The 26,657-nt window shown below is 34.2% G+C and overlaps 1 protein-coding gene across 3 annotated transcripts; it reads left to right on the top strand.

Moving 5' to 3' along the window:
• The first annotated feature begins 242 nt into the window (after window positions 1-242).
• Window positions 243-25,039, top strand: LOC144447490 (stAR-related lipid transfer protein 3-like). Of its 3 annotated transcripts, none has more exons than XM_078137528.1 (12): window positions 243-566; window positions 15,160-15,414; window positions 16,486-16,641; window positions 17,078-17,134; window positions 18,220-18,376; window positions 18,964-19,101; window positions 19,909-20,030; window positions 20,556-20,711; window positions 21,129-21,304; window positions 21,963-22,067; window positions 22,801-22,900; window positions 23,576-25,039. In XM_078137528.1, exons 1-12 carry the CDS (start codon window positions 546-548, stop codon window positions 23,687-23,689), a joined length of 1,557 nt encoding a protein of 518 aa, XP_077993654.1. In that variant the 5' UTR covers window positions 243-545; the 3' UTR covers window positions 23,690-25,039. The 3 variants fall into 3 exon arrangements, with proteins under 3 accessions (XP_077993654.1, XP_077993656.1, XP_077993655.1); XM_078137530.1 differs by having other exon boundaries at window positions 17,078-17,136; window positions 18,216-18,376; window positions 18,964-19,089; XM_078137529.1 differs by lacking the exon at window positions 243-566 and adding an exon at window positions 8,946-9,051.
• The last annotated feature ends 1,618 nt before the right edge of the window (window positions 25,040-26,657 follow it).

Raw genomic sequence — 26,657 nt, 5'->3', positions numbered from 1 at the left:
AATAGGTCATTCGGTGACCTTTTAAAAGACCTCTTATGTAAGTTATGAAGATTAAAATGATAAAAGATAGCGTTATTTGCATCAATAGACAATCTTCCAAGACATCATGTCAAACTCATAAGCTCATCATCGAAAAGAAAAGCAAAAATACTGTTAAAATAATGTACTGTGTATTCTATGAACAGTAGTTTCACTTTTATTTAAATTTTTGGCTGAGCTGGAGGGCCTATATGTCAGGTGATTTTGCACTGTGTGTTGTGATTGGTAATGGTGTCTTTGCTTCTGTTTCACATGTAGATCTCTAAACAAAGTTTATGAATTGATAACCGCTAGTGCTATACCTGTTAACTTCCGTCAACCAAGCGTGTCCTCCGTTTGAAAGCGGACTTTAGACAACACGACTTCCTCGTCATTTTTTGCAACATTGACAACGCTTTGCAATCGGAAGAGTGTGCGGTCTCCAAAATTCATTTTTCTAGCACTGGGCAAAAATTGATGAAGTTGATGTCCACTGGAAAGTGTCGCTTTCTCTTTGAGTGCTAGCTATGATGTCCGTCAATGTCACGGTAAGTGTGATAGTACTGAATTCAGTTTCTGCCTGACATTAATGTCACCGGTTCACTAAAATTAACCATTTATTGAAATTCACAACAGGAAAAAACATATTGTCTTCCTAATTTTTTTTCACTGAGTGCAGGGTTGAGGGTACCGAATGAGGCTAAAACCCGGTGTCATAGTCACGCGCTATAATTGTGTAAGGCCTGTGTGTGTAACGAATACTACTGAGATTCGGGTCGACTCCCAGAGGTAGACGGTGAAAAGAAATCATGTGTGACCTAGAGAAATGCAACTGTGATGCATACTATATATAACACCACTGTAGTTTACACAAATATTAATATACTGTATATGTCACATTATGTGTATTGATATATAGTATATACACATGTGTGTATGTGTATATTTAATGTATATATATAGAGAGAGAGCAATGTTTACTCCAGCATAGACATTTACATATACTGAGTATATATATATATATATATATATATATATGTCTTAGCAGATTGACACTCACCAAGTTATATATATATATATATATATATATATATATATATATATATATATATATATATATATATATATATATATATATATTGTAATATATATTGTATGTGTAGATTAATAGATCTATAATAATGATATGTAATATAAACTATTTGATATCAATAATAATTTTATTCAAAATATTGATAGATATATACATGGTGATGGATGGATGGATGGATTGATAAATGGATGGATGGCTGGAGGAAGGAAGGAAGGAATTAAATGATAGAGAAATGCTCAGATGAATTTGTTTGTGATTGGAAAGATAAAAAACATGGTCTACTAGATTGATAGATTGTCAGGTGTAACAGCAATTGTGTTTTCATGCCCACCACAGTGTACTACTACTTTTACATTTATCTAGTACAACAAAGGTATCTTTTTATGGTTAACTATAGTACTATCCAAATAAAAAGAGTGTCAGTCATTAGAAATTTGCATGACAAAAGAATGTATTCTTTGTTAATTGATTTACATGTATATTGTTTGCCAGAAGTCATCTGATTGAATCCAGTACCATATAAGGGGGCCTGGGGAAAGCCAGATTAGAACATATATACTGATATTGAGACTGTGTGTATATAGATCATGATTGGTGATTGATTGTAGTATACCGGTATGGAATGATAAAGTAGGGAATAATGAATATTGACCATAACATTATTGTAATTGAATAATATTATTAGATCATGATACATGTATCATGATCAGTATGCGTAACTTAATAATATAATTATTACTGATCTTATTACTGTCTAGATCCTAACCCAGAGATCAAGCATCGTTGCAATCATCTGTTCCCATAATACTGCATTGTGTTTTTATTGCTAAGATTTTGAAACCCCTGGTTAAAGAAATTACTTAGTAAAATTAGCATAGATTTCCATACTTTGTATCAAACATTTTGTGTGGAACCCTTTGGTAAAATATCTTGGGAAGTCAAGTAGGTATATTAAAAATACTGTATGTGAACTCTTCTCTGTCAATGACTTATTCAGTTTGGGATGAAGATTGAAAGGGAAGAGGGGGGACTTACAGGAGTGGCACAAGAAAAGTGGACACTAAAATTAGTAAAATGGGCAGATAAATTACACCCCACACAGAGACTTAATTTGGTAATTCTCAAGACACTTCTTTGTTCTGAAACTAATGTTGCCACTGAATCTTGGCACACTCCTGTCTGACTGCAAATCTTATATTTATAATCTGATAAGCATTCTTAAAATACTCCCGTAATTGTTGTAGAGGGGTGGCTGCTTTATTTCACATGAGTTTCGATTTAAAAATATAAATGACCTGAAGTAGATGGACTCTTTTACTTTTCATTCAATCCTGGAAAATGAGAATTGGCACCAAAACTTACCAAAATTTCTTGGCAAAGGAGGTCATAGCGATACATAGTGAACACTCAGTGTATACAATCTCTACATGAAATGGTTTCTGCCAGACAGAAGATGTATTGCAGTTCTAATTTAAACTTCTAATCATGTGGTGACTCCAGAACCAACAAAACCTGCTTCAATGTGCCTGAATGTCTTGTTACATGTAATTACCAGCTGAATCTCTGTATGCCCAGCTATATATCTGAGTATCTTGTGGACTGAGTGTCCAGATTGCTAATGCCATTGCTGTAGAATTACTGCAAAATACAGTTGAGTGTCCAAACTATTGTGGAGCAGGAGCAGGGGAGGGCTTCATGTTTAGATAACACTGAATATAAACATCTGTTGATATAATCACTGTCCAAGGTGAGTGCATCAATAACAACATTATAATTCTGTCAACCATAGTATTGAAGATATGGAATTGATTGGCACTGATTTCTTTCCTGCAAATCATGATCAAAAACGAAACAAGGAAGAAAGCTACTGGATATATATATACTTGACAGCTAGCTGTGTAATGTAGTGTTATATACAAAAATTTCCCCTCATTGCTCTACATAATTATGATAGCATAACATGTCAATAGATATTTTAACAAACATTTTACAAACTCCGGCCAAGAAATGTTCTTTCTGTTGTCAACAATTGCAATGTCGTAGAAAGCATATTAGACTGTTTTTGCTAAGGGTGGTAAGTAGGTAAAATCTACCTGAATCATTTTACCAGAGTTCTCTACCAGTGTTTTTGCTAATGGCAGGATGTAGTTAAAGCTACCTTTGTTACCATTCTATAGTAATCTTTATGGCCCAGATATGGATTTTGTGGACTGAGGTTGTACAGTGGAAGGGCCTGACTTTAGGAGGGTTGTAAGCCATACTTTATCATACAATACCCTATGTAGTGGCATGGAAACATCATTTTAATCACATAATCACATAACTTGGTGGTGAAATATTATTTATTTGCAAAAATGTACACAAATAGTGAAGAAATTCACAAAACCAAATGAAATCACTCAAGCAAAGTAATATCGATGAGCACACCACTTGCCATATTTAGACAAAGTTTGCCAGCTAGGAAAAACTATTGCACAGGTTTGATGCATTGAATTACATGTACAGGAAGATATACTGGGTATATGATAAGAAACTACACATATATGCTACATCATTCTCGCAAACCAGAGTTCTTATTTCTACCACTACATTTCGAAATACGTGGGAGGCTCGTTAAGAACGTTGCCGTAAAACAGGCCGTGGTTTGCTTCGAAGTGCTACGTTTACCCCTTTCTGTAACCACGATTCCCAACCTTGGCAAAAAACACTGATAGATTTGTATTTTCAATATGATCAGAGAGAGTGTACTAAATACACTTTGGATGTAGATATCCAGTTTGTGTACTCAAATATGATAAGAACAGAACAGGGCAGAACGGATATAAACATGATGAGGAAACAGGTATTCCAACAATTAGGATGAGTCATTATTGAAACACAAATATATCAGTGATTTATGAGGTGTGCTCTGTGACTCTTATTGTCCTTGTATATAAATTGACCTCAACTTACATGAGGTCATGACCTTTGTTAGGGTCATACTTCCTGCTTTAACCAGAAGCATACATAGAAGTACATGTAATACAACATTACAAATGAAATAAATGAACTAACAGGTATAGATTCTCAATTGTCCAATATTTGTATTTACTAAAGTCATGGCATACTTACATATACTTTATGAAATCAATGGATTATAAACAAAGGAAAACTCAAAATTTTGGGTTTTTTAGTTGTTTTCACTATTTACCTTGGCGATTCCTAGACAATGATTGTCTATTTCTGAACAGATATATTGTACTGTCCTAACTATAATTTCAGTTTTGTTATAAAAGTTTCCAAGTTGATGGCCATGTCTGATATCTTGAGGTGGATAATACCAGTGATTTGTAGTACACAGAATATATGAGTGTGACCTCAATAAATGACTTGTGTTTGTTGTCCTGAGGATGTTGTAGACAATTAAAACCCTACTCTATGCCATGTGAACATGTGTTCTTTTAGTTTTGTACATTCCTAAACTGGTAGCCTGTCTGATATCTTGTGGTAGAGAATTCACGAGTCAGAATTATAGTACATTTAAGAAAGGGTGACCTCAATATATAAAACCACACTTGATGCCTTCTGTACTCCAACATGTATAATTTCAGTTTCGTTTTAAAAATCGCAAACTGGGTGGCTAGGTTGATATCTTGTGGTAGAGAATTTCAGAGTTGTGCTTGAAGCACCCTCCATGATTTATTTGTAGTTTGTTCGGGTATGCAAGTCTTTGTTAGAAGGACAGAGGGAATAACTTGATGGATTTAACACTCTACAAGATCACGTAGGTAGACTTGAGAATTTATGATTTGGAAGAACTTAAAAGTTAGATTTAAAATTTATATTCAATCCTGAAATAAATTAGCTACCAACAAATAACTATCCATACAATGAGAACGTGTGAAATGGGTACAAAGTTCCTGGTACGGTGTGTAAAATTCTTGCTTAAGTATTTTTTGACATGTGAAAAATTATAGTCCAAATTTGTTATTTATTGATAATAATCCTTGACAACATTATTTGTCAATATTTAGTTGCTAAGCTCTATATGACCTTGACAAGCAACAACTTAAGAACTAATGTTTGTACCCTGTCTTCTGTGTGCTTTGAATTATGCTGAATTTAATATGCTAGCTTCTTGACAATTTGCACGTATGGTGTGTGTTAGGGGTATACTTATCTAAAACCAAATGTAAATTTATTAATAGATAAATTTATGGAAGCAGATGTTAGGAATTGTTGGTATTTAACTTAATTTTAAGGATGACATCAATTTTATTCATGCAAGAAATTTAAGATAACATGACAGGAAAGTTTTGTTCACTAATTTGATGTTACAAATAACATAAATTTAGATCGTACAGTTGTGGGTGTGTAAACTGTCATAAGCTGCCATTACTTGCTAGTTCATGACATGGGTAACCAACATGACTACTGTACCAGTCAGTACACACACCCTTTACCCATGCAGTTACCACACACAGTAGGAATTTGTATGTTAATTCTGAGAACTTCCTGGTTCTAAATCTTATACAGAGCATAATTGATGAATTCCTGTATTCTTCTGTAGCTGGTAAGCCTGTCTACTTGCAGGATCTGTTACTTGGCAACTGTTCTTTGTATCTGGAATTAGTGTTGGGAGAGTGACATACCCAGCAAGTATAAAGGCTGTGCCTGTTGTAGCTACATTTGTGTACATATAGCTGGAAGCAGAAGCAACAAAGGATTTTTCAGGCTAGCTAGACACAATAAATCAGGTTTTTCGCCATTTTTTGTCATTTTACGGACTATTTTTAGTAGTGAGCCATTTACATGTTGAGTATGTTAAGACATACTTTTTGAGATATTTTGATATATTCCAAAATTAGTTAGATCCCTGATTACTAACGACTGACACCGTAAAATACATTCATTAAAAAATGGATGAACAAGCAATTTATACACAATAAAAACTATCTATATTGTAGGGTTCAACATTTCCTTTCAAACTGCTTTGAATAAAAGTACGACAAATACCTGAATTTTCCTTCATAATTTTTTCATATTCTTTTAAAATTTCAAACTATTGATGTTTATAGATAAAAATTCCCCTGTATGTATTTATCATTACTGCTACCTTGTACTGAAAGGTTCAAATAAATTTTGATAAAAATTTGTTTACAAGTCAAAGGAAGCACTTACTTTTACAAAAAAATAATATTTCCCTAACTTAGTCCTTTCCTTTCTCACCTTTCCTTTGACCTTTGACCCTACAGCCCCAGACAACTATTGACCTTTGACCTGCACCTTTTACCTACTGTTCTACAACCAAGTATTGTTTGTAAATATTTACATATAGTCTTCTCATTTCTAAATCTGTATAACAGATGACAAAATCTGTATAACAGATGACACATAAACAACAGATTCTGTCCTTGCAAAGGTTTATTACAAAAAATGAAAAATCTAAAATGTAGAGGGAAATAAGCTGTTGAAAGAAGTGTTAACATTTTCGTAGCAAGTTATTGCTATGATTATAGTGACTTCTGGAAGTGAGTACCTTCTTTCCACGTCAGACATGGAAAGAAGGTGTTCAATTCCAAAACAACAAAAGTGAAAACAAACAACAATAAATAAGGGAAATAGAGTAAATAAAGAAATTGTGCCATACTGACCCCCATCAGATTTTAATCAGATTGTTTGTTGACATGATTTAATCTGTGCTGTAGGCAAAATTAAGCCATGATGAGATTTTAATCAGATTAAGTGAGAGCCAACAGTCGTGGGTTCACTGTACGCAGAAGGAAACCCTCGTAGAAGAAACCAGTGATGTAGTCTGGCAGGGTGGGTATGACACTCTTCATTCTTACTGTTACGTTGTTCAAACCTAGTCAACTATGGACAGGGTAGACAGGTCATGCAATTCACAAATGTAGTTATAGAGACAACTAAGCTAACCCCTTGACATCATATACATACTGTAGTTTCAATACGATAGAGTTACAATTACTACGATCATCTCCACTCACAACGTCTAGTCAAAGTCAAACATTTTACCATTAATTTGGCTAAACCCCATGCTGGGTGAAGGGCAGTCAGTAGTAATCCATCACAAATTGACAGGCAGTTGTCATTGGTTTACTTCCTTCAATTGCAAATTAACATTCAATTAGTACAGTTGTTTTGACTATCACAGGATAATCCAATCAAACTCTAGGGGGAGGGGGGGGGAGTTTACTCCTGCTTACTGAGTATACATATATGTGCCGTCCTTTGGGATGGGGTTTTTGCCCTTTGGTCTAATATGGATACTGTATTTTGAAAGATAAGGAGTCTACTTTACACAATTTTTGAATTTGTTTGGTCTAAAATGGGGTCCTGGAAGGAACCACATAATAAATACTCGACTATTCAGAATTTCCAGAAATTTCCCTTGGAATTTCCTCCAGCTAATTCACTGGTTGACATTTTCATATCGGTGATTATGTCTTTTGGTCTACAATGGGGTCTTCTAAATATTTAAATGGTCTAAAATGGTCTATTGGTTTTTGGTCAAAATGAATATGAAATGGGATCTGGGGTTGACAGCATTGGTCACACACCCCTACCAGACCTGGCCAGTGGTACCCCACCCCACCCCCACACACTGAACGCTGTTGAGATAGCACATATTTCTATTTGATCATTTTTAAAAATGATACCTTGTACAATACAATGCAGTATAAGTATTTTCTATTTTAAAAAAAGAAGAAGCAAAGACAAACACATTGAAAGATTTGCAGACAAGATCAGATACCTATACTTTAACAATTAACAATCTGTGATGAATGTGAAGGATATTCTACTTTAGAACATTGTTGAGCAGACTTGCATAGTTTGTACAAGTTTGATGTAGATATGTATGATAGGTGATAAATGGTTACTTATAATATGGCAATGTATAGCTCTTAATGATAAAGTAATAGACATTACAATGTTATCAAACTAGATTGTTTAAATGTTACTCTTATATCAATGACAAAAATTTCGCTAAAAATTTGCTTTCTAGTTTCATTTTCAAGTCTATGGCATCATACTTATTTATATGCAGTTGTTCTGCCCATGTGGTCTAGATATCAAAGGATACTCAGATTGTTCACTGTCATGGCCTTGAGTTTCTTCTTTGGCAAAGTGATTGTGGGCCATGGACAAGACTAGTTCCACTGAACTATTTCCATGGTTCACATCAGATAACAATTATGTATTTCTTTTGTATTTGTATCATATGTCTGTTCTTTGAAAATGTAGCTTATTTTTGTTATCTGGTGATATAGATTTCATTCATTCATTCATTCATTCATTCATTCACCATAAAGTGTGGGATCCATGCATGACAGCATGTGGCAGCTGTGTTGTATATTAAAAAGATTAACGATTTCAATTACAAGTGGTATTGAATATTTAATTGAAACTTTTTTTTTTATATTTGTGGTGTTAATTTTCATCAGATTCTATAATATTATACATTGTAACTGAATCCTGTCAAAGGAAATGTAAGTATAAAAACCACAGAAAAATAGAATTTGTGAACAAAGTACTTTTAATTATCTTAAACTCAGTTTTGGCGCTACTACAAAAATATGCAAATTTAACAGTCAGCAAAATTTCCCTTCAGTCTTCATTTGACTTGTTGTAGTTTGTCTTTTCAGAATTATACTATGTACAGTCATAATTGTTAGTTCCACTGCATGCAGGATGTGTTGAAATGAATGATCTCTCTTTTACGGTGACCTTGTGATGACCCCACATCATGAATATTAATGAGACAGGGTCAACTAGTGAATGATCACATGACAATATGCATCAGACAAGTCACGTCATATATGTGGTAAGGTCACTTTAGTTGACCAGCAAGTAGGTAAAATTGCACTCGGATTTGTTATCTTGGAATCTACCTCGATACCACAAGCGGTCACAAAATCTAAACATCGTCATGTGTCACTGTAGGTACAGTAGCAACCATTCCATTACTACGGTATTTAGTTAAATGTTGTACTTTGGTCGTAGTGCGACCCTAAAATAACGTACACTGCAATCAGCTGTATATTTATGAATCTGTCATCACCATCATCATGTCACAGCCATGCAAATGTCGACCCTGTCCCGTTCATCGACACCCGATTGAATATGTACAATTAGTAAGTCAATCCAAAATTCTTTTGTTTTTTGTCCTGGTATGACCTTTCAGCCATTGAATTGCACCGCATGAATAGGGTGATTTGCTTGTCTGGGATTTTGCATGGTGGAGTTTGCATATCCATTCTAAAGTAAAGCAGGCTTTTCTTTGGATAGCTATTGTTATTGATAAGGACTGTCATTTGAAAGAGAAATCGGTTGTGTCATGTTTTTTACAAGACTGGCGGGACCTGAAGAAGAAATGAACATCAAATGTCGAAGTGAAATCTTTGTTTTTTGTTGTCTGAATGTAAACACTATTAATCCTTGATCATGTGATACAGCATGTCTAGAGTCCATGTAATTGTTACGTGCCTGACAACTATAAATACCTGAATGGCTAGGTTGTATTTTCAGCTCAGTTTAGATCAAATATCCATGGATGTATGACCAGACAAAAGAATAAGTTTTTAATACTTGGCCAGAAAAAGAATACATTCAGATTGGCATCTGTAGTGAAACAGACTTGAATTCTTTTCATTCATGTTGAAGGTCATGGTCAAATTCAAGTGATTGCAGAGTTCAAAACTATGTTTACAACCTAAAGATCTTAAAATCAATATAACTTATTTTAGACTACTTGATACCATGTCCAGTAGTCCATACATACCCAAGGACTGTTCCACACCAACCATTTATATTTGATCAGGAAAGATTTAATTTGAAAATGCATTACATATCACAAATTTTCAACTATTAAATCACAACCAAATCAGACATCATATTTAGGGGTGAAAAAAATAAAGGCAATGCTTTATTTCAAGTGTAGCACTAGCAGTACAAAACTATAAAGTCTTCAAACTGATCAGTTTCACCCTCGATGAACTCCAAAGTTCAAATGTCAGTATATAAATGTGAACCACCAAGTTATTACTGTGAACCACTAGATAATCACACTAGGTTGTTGAGTCAATGAATTTGAGTTTCATAACAGTCAACACCAAGTTTGTAAGACAGGTAATCTAAGTGATCTTGGTGTGTGCATATATGTAGCAGTAGTACAGAATACAGTACACGTATTCCACAGAACCCTAAATGGCATTTTGCTCAGTAGGGGGACATTGCAATCTATATCATGTACTGTTTAATATGTAATGAATGTATATATCCATGTGTTGATGGTTATGTTCAGTTTATATCAACTAACATTTGAGTTATAAATTTCTTTAGATTTTATGTACAGGATTAATTATTATCGACCATCACTACCGCAAATAAAACATTACTAAGTGCTAAGATGGCAAATCAAAGTGAATTGCATAAATCTTGTAGAAGAATTTAATATTCATAAAATATACCTGTTGTTAAAATATGGTTATGTTCAGTTTATATCAACTAACATTTGAGTTATAAATTTCTTTAGATTTTATGTACAGGATTAATTATTATCGACCATCACTACCGCAAATAAAACATTACTAAGTGCTAAGATGGCAAATCAAAGTGAATTGCATAAATCTTGTAGAAGAATTTAATATTCATAAAATATACCTGTTGTTAAAATATCTGCTGCAATATTTTGTGAAATGTAACATATTTTATATTTTGATACCTAAATTGAATGTCTTTCCCACATTTGTACTTTTTTTAACTTTAGAAAATATACACTACCAGCTGCAAATGTTAAAAATCTGAGTATTTAGGCTAACAAATTCACCATTTCTTTGGACTACAGTTGGAAACAGTTGCTAAAACGTGCAGACTTGACTTTTAAAGATCCGTAGCGGTGACCAGAAGGGAGCAACTGAAAAAGGTCATTTGCAGGGTGTACACACTGTCACTTGCATTAAAAGAGGTTCTATGAACAATTTGTTCGTTGTACAGTTTTTCAAGACAAGGCAAATCTGTGCCAATTATTTTCAATGTGATCTTGTTCAACTTTTGATTTATCACTCGTGGATGCAGTTCTGAACCACACTATTATCAAAAAAGTCAGTAAACTTTCAATAACCACCGTGCAGAACTGAACCACCATTGTTAATTCAGAACTTTTTCTCGTGTAATATGTTACTCTGTTGACTGAAACATGAAATAATCCGATTTGCAATTCTAATTCTAAGTTCTGTAGCATAGCAACTAGGCAAATTACATGAATAATTTCAACGACATAATTTTTTGGGTGCACCTAAAAAATTACTATTGACATCAGGACCATAGCAAAAATATACACATGTCAACAGTATGGTGATAGTACATGTATATTACCCATTCTAAGATTCAAATCAACACACAATGTAGACATGGTACCAGATTGTTCTGTAAGTATTTGATATTTCGATAAAAATAGTGTCTTAAGTTCACCCGGGTCATGATGTGTATTGAAGTAGCAAGGCTTGATCCTAGGGGTCCTCATTTCAATAGAAGTATTCATCGATGACTCACAGTCACGCGTACCACAATCTTTTTAGTTTCTGTATTACCGAAACCAGTCACAAAGTATAATGGTATTGTTATTTCTGTTGTCACCAAGTTATCTGTAAAGTTCAAAGTTACTTGTCCCGTGGAAGTATATACTTCCATGCTTGTCCTTTTTAGATGCAGATAATAATTAGAAAGAAAAACAAAATTGCACATATTTGTCAACATGTTCAAGAATTCCGTAGTATAAAATGCTTGAGCATCAGAATGACACTTTTGTGACCTACAGTATCAATATATAAAATTGAAATATTGATTTATTATGTCATATTTAATTAATTATTGCATAATCAGGGCTTGAAATTAGCTTTTTTCTTTGGAAGTCCTAGTGGACTACCAATTTCAGAAAGTGGTAGCCAAAGGATGGTGACCAGTAGTCCTATATTCCTAAACTGAAAACATACCAAACCAAATTATGATAGATTGTATGGGTACCTATGCAACTTGTCCCTCTTTCTGTTACCAGGGTTTCCAACTTTAGCAAAAATACTACATATCAAGAGCAAAAGATTGAATCTCTGTAATCCATATATAGCTCCGCTGACACCAATGCAAGAACCTAGGATAGGTGTGGTCTTTAAAACCTGAATTAGTGTATACATCATGTACTTATCAACTGAGTTATAGGGAACTAAGATAAGATCATTCTTTTGTTTAAGACCTATACTTTCAATAGGTCTGCAGGACTTTACTTACCCCAATTTTAATCCAATCTGACATTGGCTATACATGTAATAGCCATGTGATTAGTCTACAAGTATTCTCCTTCCGTGTAGACTTAGAATCAAAACCACAGATAACTCTCTAGCCTACCATGTCATACACATACACATACCTACAACAATCATATCTGATACATTAGTGCCTATAAGGAAGGTACTGATAATGTCAAATGAAATAGTGTGTTTCCAATAACCTGACCGACTCTAGTTTAAGCTGCCAACCCTAAACATTTTTTACATGCAAAAAGTTGTTTAAATCACATTCCAGAAAGAATTAATCTTGTCTGGATTTTGTGTTTGTCTACTTCTGAATCACATAATTGTCTTTCTACACCTCTCATCAACTGTTACAGACATATTGTGACCAATGAGTATCTTGTCTTTGGATCAAAGTAATTGATGTAAAATAAAATAAAATGCCAACCTATATGTACATGTACCTACCCTATTTTCTGAAGTCATGTTATCAGAAACAAACATTTTTATTTTATTTTTTGGCTAATATAACTATGTACTAGAATTGAGAGAAAGTAATAGCAATAATATCTAGACAGGAATAATTCATTCTCAACTGTTATCAAGAATTGGAAAGAATTATATCAGATATTTTGAAAGTGAAAGTGAAAACCAGTGATAACTGACATAGGTTCAAAATACATGTAACTTATAATAATAATAATAATAATAATATACAATGCATGCAAAAGTTGTGTTGTGTGCATAATATGAATACTGACTGTATAATTATTGTTGCTGTTGTTACATTATATATTTCAAAAGAATGAATGTAATTAATATTATAACACCTTATAATACCATGTTCTGCATGTATGCAGATACTCCCTACTGGGTTCCCATGCTGCTGCATTTGCAGACAATTTTACTCATTTGCATAAGCTGGGTAAATGATTCATTTGACAATATATATGTATTGTGTGGATAATGAAAAAATAGGATGAATTGTATGTTTTATTATTCCTTTCAATTTAAAAGTTGATAATTGTAGAGTAGGTAAGATCCTCCACTGTTGTGGAAAAAGTCCTTGGCCTAGGGAGTCATGCATGAAAAGTTCTTGGCATAGGGAGTCTTTTGTATGAAAAATCTATGGCATCTTAAGGGTTAAAGCTGCACTCTGTGCAACTGCACCATCTTTTGCATCTGATTTGTTAGATATAATGATTTACAGTAGTATCATACACCCTGCATAGTAGTAGTGAATCACATCTGGGTACTGGTATATGTAATGTATGTGTGGAGCTGTACATACAATATGGTAGAACAACCAATCCATATTTTCTGTTCAAAGACAATAACTTGGATTGTACATACAATTAAACAGTGTGTCTGTGTCTGTGTGGTCTGTGTGTGTGTGTGTGTGTGTGTGTGTGTGTGTGTGTGTGTGTGTGTGTGTGTGTGTGTGTGTGTGTGGAAAATATTGTGATTTATAGTCATTAAAAAAAATTCTAAAAAAATTCTAAAAAAATAAACATATGGGACAAAAAATTGTTATCTTTGTAACCCATATGTTACCAGTGTGTGTACATGTAGTTTTTGGTTGAATAATCACTATGTATGTGGGGTGATGATCATGGACCAGATGTCAACATTTTTCTGTGTTATTTTTAGTTAATCAGAATAATTATATGTTATTTTTACTGAAACATGTTTTAGTTGTTACCAGTGACCTTGAGATCTGAACCATAACATATTATGGAATGACCGATTTAATTCATTTACAATCACTGCAATCATTTCCACCCTATACTTGGGTGTAAAAAAAAATTGTGTGGTTCTGATTACATTCAATTTTAGAATAGGTAGGGTAGGTAGAGTTTTTATTTTATTTTTTACATTTTTTTTCATATGCGATTGTCTAGCTCAGATAGTTAGGTTTTCCGTTGTTTTCCATATTGTCTTTGTGTTATTGGTTTCTTCTCATCAGATGTACAGCCATTACAGATTGGAAGAATATTTTATATTGTCTTGTTACGTTGATGTCAGTTTCCGCATCCACTATTTTCTGCAGACTTCACGATTTTCGTGATTTTATTTTATTTTTTTCTCGAATATGTAAAAAAAAGTTTAGGGTTAGCGTGAAAAACTAGGTGGGGTCGGGTAACCGGAACAAACCAACATTTTTTATTTGGCCTTATAGTCAAATGGGTTACTCTAGCACAACTTACTATAGTTTAATGGTATTGGAAAGTTGATATAAACATGATCACTTTTGCTCCTGGTCGCCATGACAAACATATTTTTGAGTAATAAAGATATATATTGTTGTTAATAATATTTCTGTGAGATCTTGGCAGAATCCCTGATGTTATGCAACTAACAGTTTGTGTATGTTGCCATTTCTACATATTTATTAATTAATTAATTAACAAATTAATTATGTATTTACTGTAATTTTATTATTTGTATTTGAGTTTTGGGTGTTTTCTGCTACCTTTCCACAAGTTTACAACTGCGAATGGAATTTTTGGACGATGTTTGACTGGACTTGGGTGACAAAAATTTAAATATTTGCTAAATATTGGGAGAATCATGTTATTACATGCCAGTAAAAATCAACAAAAATTCACGTTTTGCTTCAAAAATATTGATATAATTACAGACCAAGCTTTTCATCTGAAACACAATTTTTTTTTGGAAATTTATGAATATGTCTAAATTTAGCACAACACTTGTAATATTGTAAGTAATGTTATGCCAAAATAATGATATGTTTTACAGGGAGAAGACATGCATAGTACGTCTCGTGAAGAATCAGCCAAACATGCAGCTAATATTCTGTACGGTGCTCTCCCAACTACTCCGTATCCACCAAGAGATCTAGAATCAGGACATTCACAATCACAGTCAGTCACTCAAAGTCAAATCATGGCCAATGAAAGAGAAATGAAGTTTTCATCTGTACGACGGATGTTCTGTCTCGTCACTTTATTTGATTTCTTGTTTATCTTCTTGCTCTGGATTCTACAAGCAAGTGTAAGCATTTCAAATGTTTTTCCTTTTTTTCATTTTCTGACCTCATTCAAATACAGGAGAAACGAAGTTGCCTTGGTGTTTCACCAATGTGGAACATAATACTTTTAACACAAAATAGACACAATTCAACTCTAAACTAACAATAACAGAGACACCACACACACAGCAGGATCTTTTTCTCAATCACTTTGAAAAGTGATAAAGCATTGCTATTCTTCAACAGTACAGTACAAACTAGACTGTAAGATACGTCATGTTGTTCAGTCCTAACAGGCTTCTTAACCATGATGAAAATGGTGCTGGTTGATAGTGTGGCATGAATGTCTATATCTTACAGACTAAGTAGAATAATGCTTCTGCCCTTCTATGATAGAAAAAATGGCTACTACTCAGAGGAGCTGTCTGTGGCCAAGGGGTTAACTCATACACCTCTTACCACTACAGTCTGGGTTTGAACCCACTCAGCACTGACTGGGTTTGATTAAAACTTAACCAAATCTGTATGTATGAAGGGGGATGCTCAGTTTGACGCAACAGAGCAATGCAGGTTTTCCCAGGGTATTTCGATTTCCTCCTGCTTCAACACCATTCACAAATGTATGTGGACTAATACAGCTTATTATAATAATAATAATTATACAAGAATACTATGATATACAAGACATTGTTATATATGCGTGATATACAAGAATAAAATGAGACTCATACAAAATCAACATCACATACATTTAGATATTATTAACCAAAATTTCCATTCAACCAAGCAAAATACAAGTGACCTAAGGGGCCTTGTCACTACGAGTTGAGTAGTGACAAAACCTTTCGGTGATTTGTATTTTCTGGCTGAAAGAAGACAAATATTGGAGAATAATATAATTATACATTGTACCTCCTCAAGTATAATTTTTGAAGAAAAGAACAATGGGAAAAAATGGTATGTTGTGACTCATATTTCGAGTAATTTAGACATACTTTCTGTTCAAAGGCAATAACTTGGCTTAAGCATGGTTCAACATATTTTATTTATTGATTTATCATGATGTGAATTGCCCATATTGTGTTTCTTCCTAGGTGTCACGTGGCTTGAAGACAGAGTTTCATTGTCAAATCCAGTTATACAATTTCAAAACTTCGTTGTTTGATATAGTGTTACTTTCAGCCTTACGCGCTGTACTTCTACTCCTGGCATACGCAGTCTGTAAAAGTAAACACTGGTTAATGGTTGCAGTAAGTTGGCTCTCAACTTTGTTATCATGTTTGGAGATTATATTATAGAATTTAGTGCTATCACAGAGTAGCAATGGGTCAGCCTGTGTGTCTGTCTGTCATCTGTCTGTATGTCTGTCTGTCATCTGTCTGTGTGTCTGTCTGTCTCTCCGTCTGTGTGTCTGTCTCTGTCTCTGTATGTCTGTCTGTGTGCATGTGTGTGTGTGTGTGTGTGTGTGTATGCGACATGCATGCTTGAATGTGAGTATTTTCGGAAAGCAATCCAAAATTGCTGTGAAGATTTTGTCAGTCTTGTCAGAGATATGCTAATTAGGTACTTGTATATATATGTTTGTCAAAAGTTGGGATTCTTTTCCAAAACAGTTTTTACTTTGATGTGTGTAGAAATTTTCATAATTATGTTAATACTGAGATATACTTTGTCCTTCTTTTCCAGTTTACAACATTAGCTACATGTTGTTTTCTCATAGCAAAAGTCATCCTGTTTGATTGGGTATGTATTTTATATTTTGTCAACAAGAGTATTTTGTCAAATAGCGCATGGTCTTTACAGATGAAATCTAATAGTCATACAATGGCATGCAGATAAGCTGTCTATTGTCTTGAATTTAGTATCTACCTGTATATACCATGCCTGTAATCACAGCAAGTAAGCATTCAAACATGGAACAAAGGTTAATTTGACACAGACATTGTCTTGGATTTACTATCTACCTGTCTATACCATGCCTGTAATCACAGCAAGTAAGCATTCAAACATGGCACAAAGGTTAATTTGTCACAGACATTGTCTTGGATTTACTATCTACCTGTCTATACCATGCCTGTAATCACAGCAAGTAAGCATTCAAACATGGAACAAAGGTTAATTTGACACAGACATTGTCTTGGATTTACTATCTACCTGTCTATACCATGCCTGTAATCACAGCAAGTAAGCATTCAAACATGGCACAAAGGTTAATTTGTCACAGACATTGTCTTGGATTTAGTATCTAACTGTCTATACCATGCCTGTAATCACAGCAAGTAAGCATTCAAACATGGAACAAAGGTTAATTTGACACAGACATTGTCTTGGATTTACTATCTACCTGTCTATACCATGCCTGTATCACAGCAAGTAAGCATTCAAACATGGCACAAAGGTTAATTTGACACAGACATTGTCTTGGATTTAGTATCTAACTGTCTATACCATGCCTGTAACCACAGCAAGTAAGCATTCAAACATGGCACAAAGGTTAACTTGTCACAGGCATTGACTTGGATTTAGTATCTACCTGTCTATACCATGCCTGTAATCACAGCAAGTAAGCATTCAAACATGGCACAAAGGTTAATTTGTCACAGGCATTGACTTGGATTTAGTATGTACACTCCTATCTCATGCCTGTAACCACAGACAACTGTTCTTCACTCACAATGTTAATGTCAGACAATGGCCTTAATCCTTGGTGTCTATTGCCACAGATCTCACTTTTTGTCAAACATAAAGTACGTTTTTCAGACGTGTACAATTTTCACTGTACTTATATTTTCTAAATATTAATTTGTATGTTTTTATCTGTAACACAGAAGTCTACAACTGCTGTACCAGCTGAATGTTTCAGAACCAGTGGGAGTTCACAGTCATTGCATTATGTTATATTTCTTTTGTCCTTTGCAATGGCATGGGTTGAGACATGGCTACTGGATTGGAAAGTTTTACCACAGGAAAAGAAGTTTGCTATAAGTATGTACAATTATTGATATCATTATTACATATTTATAATACATCATGTTCAAACAGCCTTCAACCTTCAACTAAAATGTACTTTATACAGTATACAGTATAGATATACTAGTCAGTTAAGTTCTCTTGACTCAGCATGGCTATATGTGCATATTTATTGGGTTAATTTGCATATTAAGAGACTTCTTGTCACTCTTTCGGCCAGTATAGGCTAGAAATTACAAACACGTTAAGTTATTTCTTCACCCAGCATAAATATGCATGTTCATATTGATTACATTAATTTGCATATTATATTATCCCTTATTTATGTTATCACTATTTCATTTGTACTTGTTCTGCAAGATAGTGCAGAAATACAATTCAGTTAAGTAGTCTCTTGACTGAGCTTGGATATATGTGCATATTAACTAGATTAATTTGCATATTATGATAGTTTAGTCTCTTGACTGAGCTTGGATATATGTGCATATTAACGAGATTAATTTGCATATTATGTGATACACACAATTACCTGACTGTGAAATTTCCAACTTCAGCAATTTTCATATCTACATTACTCATATTTTAATTGTATTATTTTCAAGTGTATGAGAGGCAAGGATTTTCTAGGAGTGGGGAAAGACAGCCGTTACTTTACGATGATAGATCACGGGACAGGAGATTTGATTCCTATCACTCAGCACAAGGTTCTGAGTTCTATTCACCTGTCAGTACACCTGAAGGTAAGCTTTATCCAATTCATTACATTCATACAGCACATCTGGCAGTCATAAGTTTGAACCAATCACATCAAAGAAAGTTTTATCAAATAGATTCATGAGATACTACCAAACCAAAGTGACTTGAATTTCAAGTAGGTGGTGCAATGTTTTTTGTTACGAATTACATAAAACAAAATACAGACACTGATAGTATGCACACACATGAAATGATACATTTTATCTGACTGTGAACACAAATAAACATCACTGTCGGATGAAACAAGGAAGATTCTAAGTTTGTAATCACAGTGAAATATAACATTTCGTGTGTGTGTGTGTGTGTGTGTGCGCATTATCTCGGCCTGTATTTTGTTTGGCTGATTCATGCCAAAAATGTTGTGATAGATGTAAAAAAAACATCATGTGGCCTACTTGAAATTCTATTGTCACTCTGGTTTGGTAGTACATGCATCACTAAAAGGTAGAGAAAGTATGACTAGTAAATCAGTTACAGAAACAAAAAATTAGGGAAGAAACCAAAAACAAACAAACAATACTTCATATATTAGTATAATCAAAAGATTAAATCTTATAAAGTTGTCTATGTTAGTTTTAACAAACTCGTTTCTGTCATCAATTCTAATGATTAGGTATGTGTATGTGTGTTCTAATTGACTTCTTGTAATGGTTCGTTTTTAGGAAAGAAAGGTGTAAGAGCTAGCATGGCATTTAATATCTTATGATAAAGTAATCCAGTGTTGTTTTGTTGTTCTACTAGTACTACTAAAACTTTAGATTTCACTGTAAACATGTGTCCTTCCATTGTAGGCAGTGAAAGTGAAACTGAATATGCTAGTGATGAAGAAATGGGTCGGGGAAGAAGAACTTTCCAATCACTTCCAGCTAGTCAGAGTGCAAGCTCTACAAACATTAATTTATTATCACCTAAGGTTAGTTGCCTGTGTTATACTGGTATATTGTACTGATAAGATCAGTAGATAAGATATTTAAGATATTTTAACCCTTTATGTGCCATGCAAGTCTTTACACTACCACTATGCATTGAGGCTACTGGGTCTAGGGGGTCCTATTGCTACTCATTGATACTAAATGTATTTTGCCTAGGGGGTCTTACCACAAAACGTCAGGACAGCTATTGCCTGGCTTAGGGATTCATACCATCACATATTGAGACTGAAATTACTTGGCCTAGAGGGTCTTACCACTATGCATTGAGACTGAAATTACTTGGCCTAGGGGGTCTGACCACTACACATTGAGACTGAAATTACTTGGCCTAGGGGGTCTGACCACTACACAGAGACTGAAATTACTTGGGCTAGGGGGTCTGACCACTACACTTGAGTCTGGCATTACTTATAGGTATAATTTACAGTGCTATGATTACGACTTGCGTCATGAAAGGTGCTGTATAAATGTGTACTATTATTTAAAATACGATTGTTATTTAACAGGACAAGGAATATTATATGAAAGGTAGAGATGCCATGGAGAAAATGCTGCAGATGGTGAAAGCAGATGATGGTTGGAAATTAGAAAAACAGAATAGTACTGGTGTTACTGTATATGTCAAAGATTTTCATGATCTAGGACGCATTTACAAAATGGAGGTTTGTGTGAATTGTAATAGTTTCAGAAACTCTGTCCCTACTTTAGTAACACTGTTATAAGATGTACAAAGGTCAAGGTCAAGGTTAACATGAGTTCAAATGATTGTTTCTCAAAACAGTGAATAAGTTTTACACCACTATCCTATACATTTCCTTAAAAGTCCCACTCATTTCTATATCTTTGTTTATGTCAGTGCCTGAAAGTGAAAGCGTCAATGTAATTTTGGTGTGATAAAAAGTTTTCCCTTTCATAAACTCCTGACTTTGATTCGGGAGTACAGGCGTGGTTTAAAAGCCTGATAGGGCTAAACAACACAAAGTATCTTACAGTCTAGAAATTAATTTAACTAAATTTGACATTTGGGCAATGTTTTTGTAGCTATTCTACACATCCATATATTTTCTTTCGTCTTCCAGGGCAATGTGGATATTGATGCTCAGTTGTTGTTTGAAGAATTATTTTATAAATTACCGGACTCACCAAAATGGAATCCAACCATTGCTGAAGCTAAAATTATACACACAGTTGATGACCATACAGATATAGCTTACAACAGGGCTGCTGAATCAGGTGGAGGAATTGTAGCTAGCAGGTAATCTATGTCATTGGTTGGTGGGTGGGTGGGTGGGTGGTTTGGTGGGTTGGGTGGGTGGGTGGGGTGAGTGGGTTGGTGGAATGTGTTGGTTGGTTGATTGAATGAATGTTGGTTGGGGGGTTGAAGGTTGGTCGTCAGTCAGTTGGCAGAATGTGTTGTTGGTTGGTTGTATGTGTTGGTTGGTTGATTGATTGATTGATTGATTGATTGATTGATCGATCAATTGGATGGTTGTGTGGTGGTTGGTTGGTTTGTTAGTTGGTCAGTTGGTTGGTTGGCTAATCAATTGGTCATTTAAATATTTTTAGGTAGTTTATAAGGAGGTTGGTGTCTTTCATTGCAATGAATAAGGGGAAGTAATTATATTTTATAGTTTCAGTATAATTAATATATCATAAACTAAACCGGGAAATTTTCACTAAAGACTTATTTTCGCTTATTTCACCGGAAAACAAAACCACAAAATATGTAGTGACTAAAATGTCTTCTTGGACATGAATACAATGTACCAGTCTGGTAATTAGTAAAAACTTAGTCTTTGAAAACAAGCTTTTAAGACTGCAAAAATGGTAAAATTTTCTAGTGGTGAAAATATCTATGTTTACAGTACTTGTTGATTTGATAGAAACTGATCAAAGTCCATTTACATTCTTAGGGACTTTGTCACAGTACGTCATTGGCAGTTAATCGATGGAATGTATATATCAAGTGGGCAGGCAGTCACATATGATGAAATGCCACCAACTAAAAAATGTGTCAGGTAAATATATCTTTATTATTTCAAATTTAAAGCTACACTAGCTGTAACTAGAACATATTTTAAAACTGTTTTGTTAGAGATAATGATTATTAACTCGTAATATTGTACATCCTGAACAGTAATGAATCACCTGTGGGCTGTGTATCAGTGCACATTACTATATACAACCAGTAACATTCAAGTATTAAAACTGAATGCACTGTGTGCCACATTCATTTACAACCAGTAACATTCAAGTATTAAAACTGAATGCACTGTGCCACATTCATGTACAACAGTATGGAATCACCTGTGGGCTGTGTATCAGTGCACATTACTATTGTGCAATATATCCAACCAAATTGAGTTTTGAGTCCACACCTAAAATCAGCACCCCAGGGAAATCACGGTTCCAACTTATTGCTATACTACTCATAAGTAAAACAGTCCTCTAATTTGCATTTCCAAATGTCTAGTTATTGGTATCTTTAGTAAATACATTGTTGGTTGTCTAAATTGAAAAAATGATAATACCCCACTAGTACAACTTTAATGTAACTTTTTGTATTTTAATATGTGATTGTTGTTACACCCAAATAACAAAGTGTGGCACACATTGGAATTGCTTTACTTGAGTGTAACTGGTTGTACAAGAGGTCTAGCAAAAATCACTCATTTCAGTGTCACAATATTCATAATGTTTCAAAATTATTATGACCTTTGATATTATTTGATATATGTGTGATATTTACAGAGGAGAAAATGGTCCTGGAGGATGGGTGATACGTGTGTTACCAGGGAGACCAGCTAAGTGTAAAATAACATGGATTCTTAATACAGATCTGAAATTTCAGGTAGGTCTTTGTAGAGATTACATACCGTTACATGTATTCCATGGTATATATGGCTGCAATCAGAGAAACAAAAGATTGCATAGTGTGACCACTAGGGGTGCTTCAACAGCAGAAGAGAGGGCCACCATGATATTTGCGTCCTGTAGCTTCCTTTGATAAAAATCAGTATTTCCACTAGTTTCATGGTAATTAAACGTGACATCATGCTAACCCAGTTAAACAAATTCTGTTACTTATTGTTTCAGACCAATTAATTTCATGAACTTATTGAAATTCGCCACATTTTGTTTCTGCCATGTGATTTTAGCCCTAGTTTCTTCAGAGTGCTTGTTACCTTCAAATAAAACTATATGCATGGTCTGCTGTTACATATGCATGTCATATGACTCCTATAATGAGACAACGCATGTGAATTAGGAACAAGTTTCAAATGTATGTTTCTTGGCAATCACACATAATGTTAGTGATGTAAACTTATGAAAGACTCTCCAGAACCCAAAGTTTATGAAAATGTCTTAAAGTTTATTTACTGATATTCCCCTTCAGATGAAAATGTTAAAATGTATATAAAATGTGTTGTTGTCATGATGAAGACTCATCTGTGCAATTAAATTAAAGCATCGTACTGCACCAAAATATGTAGTTGATAATATTTGATGACTTTTCTTGACACAGGGTTGGATGCCCCAGTACATTATAGACCAGGCGTTAACCGGAGTACTTGTGGATATCTATAAATACATATGTCAGCAGGCAGAACACATCAAACTTTTCCAGAGGACAATATAGAAATTTAGTTTTCGTGGAATTATGTCACAATGTATTGAATTGTGAATTTCGAGGTCACAGATTTTAACCCTTGACATGAAGTAGTATGAGGAAACTGTGACCTACACAAACAAACATACCAGTTTGTCAATTGGAAATATTTGTGATCTCTTCACAAACAAACAAACATGGAAAATTGTGTCAGACCAAACAAAGTATAGTTTTGATTAGCAAATGGGAGAAATTTTTGACCTAATGCAAGAAATGAGGAGCAAGTAACTGGGAAAAGGTGTGACCTTATATAAAAACAAACTAACAAGACAGTTTCCACAAGTATGGCAGAGAGAAGCAAGAGGAAACATATATGACATGGTGCAAACAAACAAACAAGACAATATGGCATTGAGATGCAAGTAAGAGGAAATATGGGTGACCTTGTACAAACAACCAAATGCTGGAGTGTATGAAATCATTGGACAGTAATTCTTGGTACCTGCAATACCAAGAGAACAAGAAGATCTACTTATTTTCATGCACACCTGTAGTAATGCATTTGAAGCGGAAGTTATGTGACGACTAAGTAATTAAATGTTCATTATTTTTATGATGTGCGTAGGGAGCAGGGCTTGAAATTAGCAGTAGTCTCAGATTAGTGTCAATTGACTACCAGTTTTTCCAAAATGACTACCAAGTTCGAATACTGGTTGTCACCCTTGACTACCACGAAACTCCTGGAGACACCAACCCATCATATGCATCGAAGACCTGCGGACAAGCTGACAGTGTAGCTTTGTAGTGAGTAATAGTGTCCTGGTAGAATAAACAAAATAGCTTATATGTGATATTACAAGTGCCCTATCGTCTAGTCAAAAAGCAACACTTTATTTGATTTCACGACTGTTTCATTGTCTTTTTCCCGGCATGTCTAACTGTTAATGATATAATATAATGATATAAAACTTACAACCAGTCGCAGTTCGAAAAGGGCACCCTTGTTGTTTTTAATTGCTAGTCACTTTCCATTTTGTAGTTTATTTCACTGAACAGCAATGTGAAATGTTAGACTTACTGCAGATTCCTGACCAAAGGAGATAACACTCAACTCACATGTGGCTCATACCATTACTAATAGAGATGTGTTTTCTAGATACCCAACAATTAGGTATACAAGAATAACAGTAATTTCATTGTATAATAATTCAAATATATCAAATAAAACGTGTTATTTGCTATCACTCGTTCTGTCTGTGATGGGGTGCCCTCACACATTGGCTAACTCCTCCCATGGCTGGTGAGGGCAGAACGACACAACGTATCTTACAGTCAATCACTCAGTCAGCATTGATTGTATTATTGTGATTATTCATAAAGGTGATTTACATGATTTGTAGTAGAGCGCCTTTCATGAAATGAAATTGACCAAATGACGCACAAATGTGCATTTATGCTATTTATTATTAATTACTTTGTAATAGATAAAACGTCACACAATCAAAAATATGCACAGTCACCATCCATTTCATCTTCCCCATTATTGAAAATTAACATGCAATGACCCAACCCTAGAGAGAAATGGTATGCGCCATGGCATGTCCTGCCATGTCTTATCTGTTTACTACTATCTGTAAACCTAGGAAGTCATTGTTCTGATTACAGTATGTCTAAGATTTCACTGCCTGCCAAATAAGCTACTATTTCACAAGTAGATTTGTTGTGTGGCTACCCATCATGATCTTGTAAATAATTTAGACATAAAAGGTGCACGTTTCGAACTGTGACTGGCTGTAGGAAAATAACAATAAAATCATTCTCCCTCCATGCACCACTAATCACTAGTGTAATAGAGCTTGGTACACACAAATCATTTATATGATATTTACCTGGTATTGGAGGTCAAGTGTTGCGGCATAATATGAATGTCACTAATTTCATGAAGAAAACTCAGGTGTTATCAGAACGGTTATTAATTAAATGTTTTGTTTAAACATAAATTATTGAAAGCTGAAAAAAATAATGACTACCAAATCTTCCGTGTTGACTACCATTTTTAATAAGTGATGGTCAAAGTGACTTAACCAACTAAAAAAGTTAATTTCAAGTACTGAGGGAGTAATATTTCAGGTACCGAGAATTGTGAGATATATAATTGATGTGGAGTGTAGTAGGCACATATTTACAATCTGAAGGGTTAGTATTTGTAAGGTCATTCATGATGTACAATGTAGCAGCATAATGAAAATATGGTGGAAACACTTTTCAATGATATTGTTTGGTTTTTATAAAAGACATCAGAAGAAAAGTTTTCCCATGGTAAAACTTTTGTAAAGGAGTTTACCGATTGACAAATTCAAGTCAAATATGAAGAAAATGTTGAACTCGAAATACTTTGCATGGAAACTGATTGATTACTTACATCCAGTTTTGTAAACCAAAATATTGGAAAAATGTTGGAAAAGTGGAAGATAACATGAGTACAAAAATCTTGTAAGATTTTGATATGGGGAGATTGGTGCAGAAGAAGTGAAGGAAAAGTGAACAGTTTTATGTTTGGAATGAACAGCACTGCCAAACTGTTAGACTTCAAGTCTCAACAGGAGAGACGAATATTTAAATTGGTCAAAAATATGGTAATCCTCAAACACTGTTAAAGTATAAAAATGAATTGTACCATCTGTCAGTTTTGCAAATGTAAAAACAATAGTTTACAAAGATTGCTCAAGTTGCAAAATTAAGATATTTGGTTTTGCAGATTTCATCGCAGTTGGGTTTGTTTAGTTTGAGTTAACTGTCTGCACAAAATTGTTTTTGTAATATACCTATGTATTACCATAGTAATGGAAAGTAATTATGTGGCCAAACCTAGAGTGAATTTTCACTTTTTCAAATTCTCACAGAAATTGTCATTACCGAATGAAAATTTCAACGTCCTAATAGTGCTATGAATTTATTCATAGATATAAGGTTAAAGGTCATATGTCAAAGGTCATTG

The sequence above is a fragment of the Glandiceps talaboti genome, chromosome 16 (genome assembly GCF_964340395.1).
Source record: "Glandiceps talaboti chromosome 16, keGlaTala1.1, whole genome shotgun sequence".
NCBI lineage: Eukaryota > Metazoa > Hemichordata > Enteropneusta > Spengelidae > Glandiceps > Glandiceps talaboti.
The sequence above is the reverse complement of the archived record's forward strand: the minus strand, read 5'-3'. Positions and strand labels throughout refer to the sequence as shown.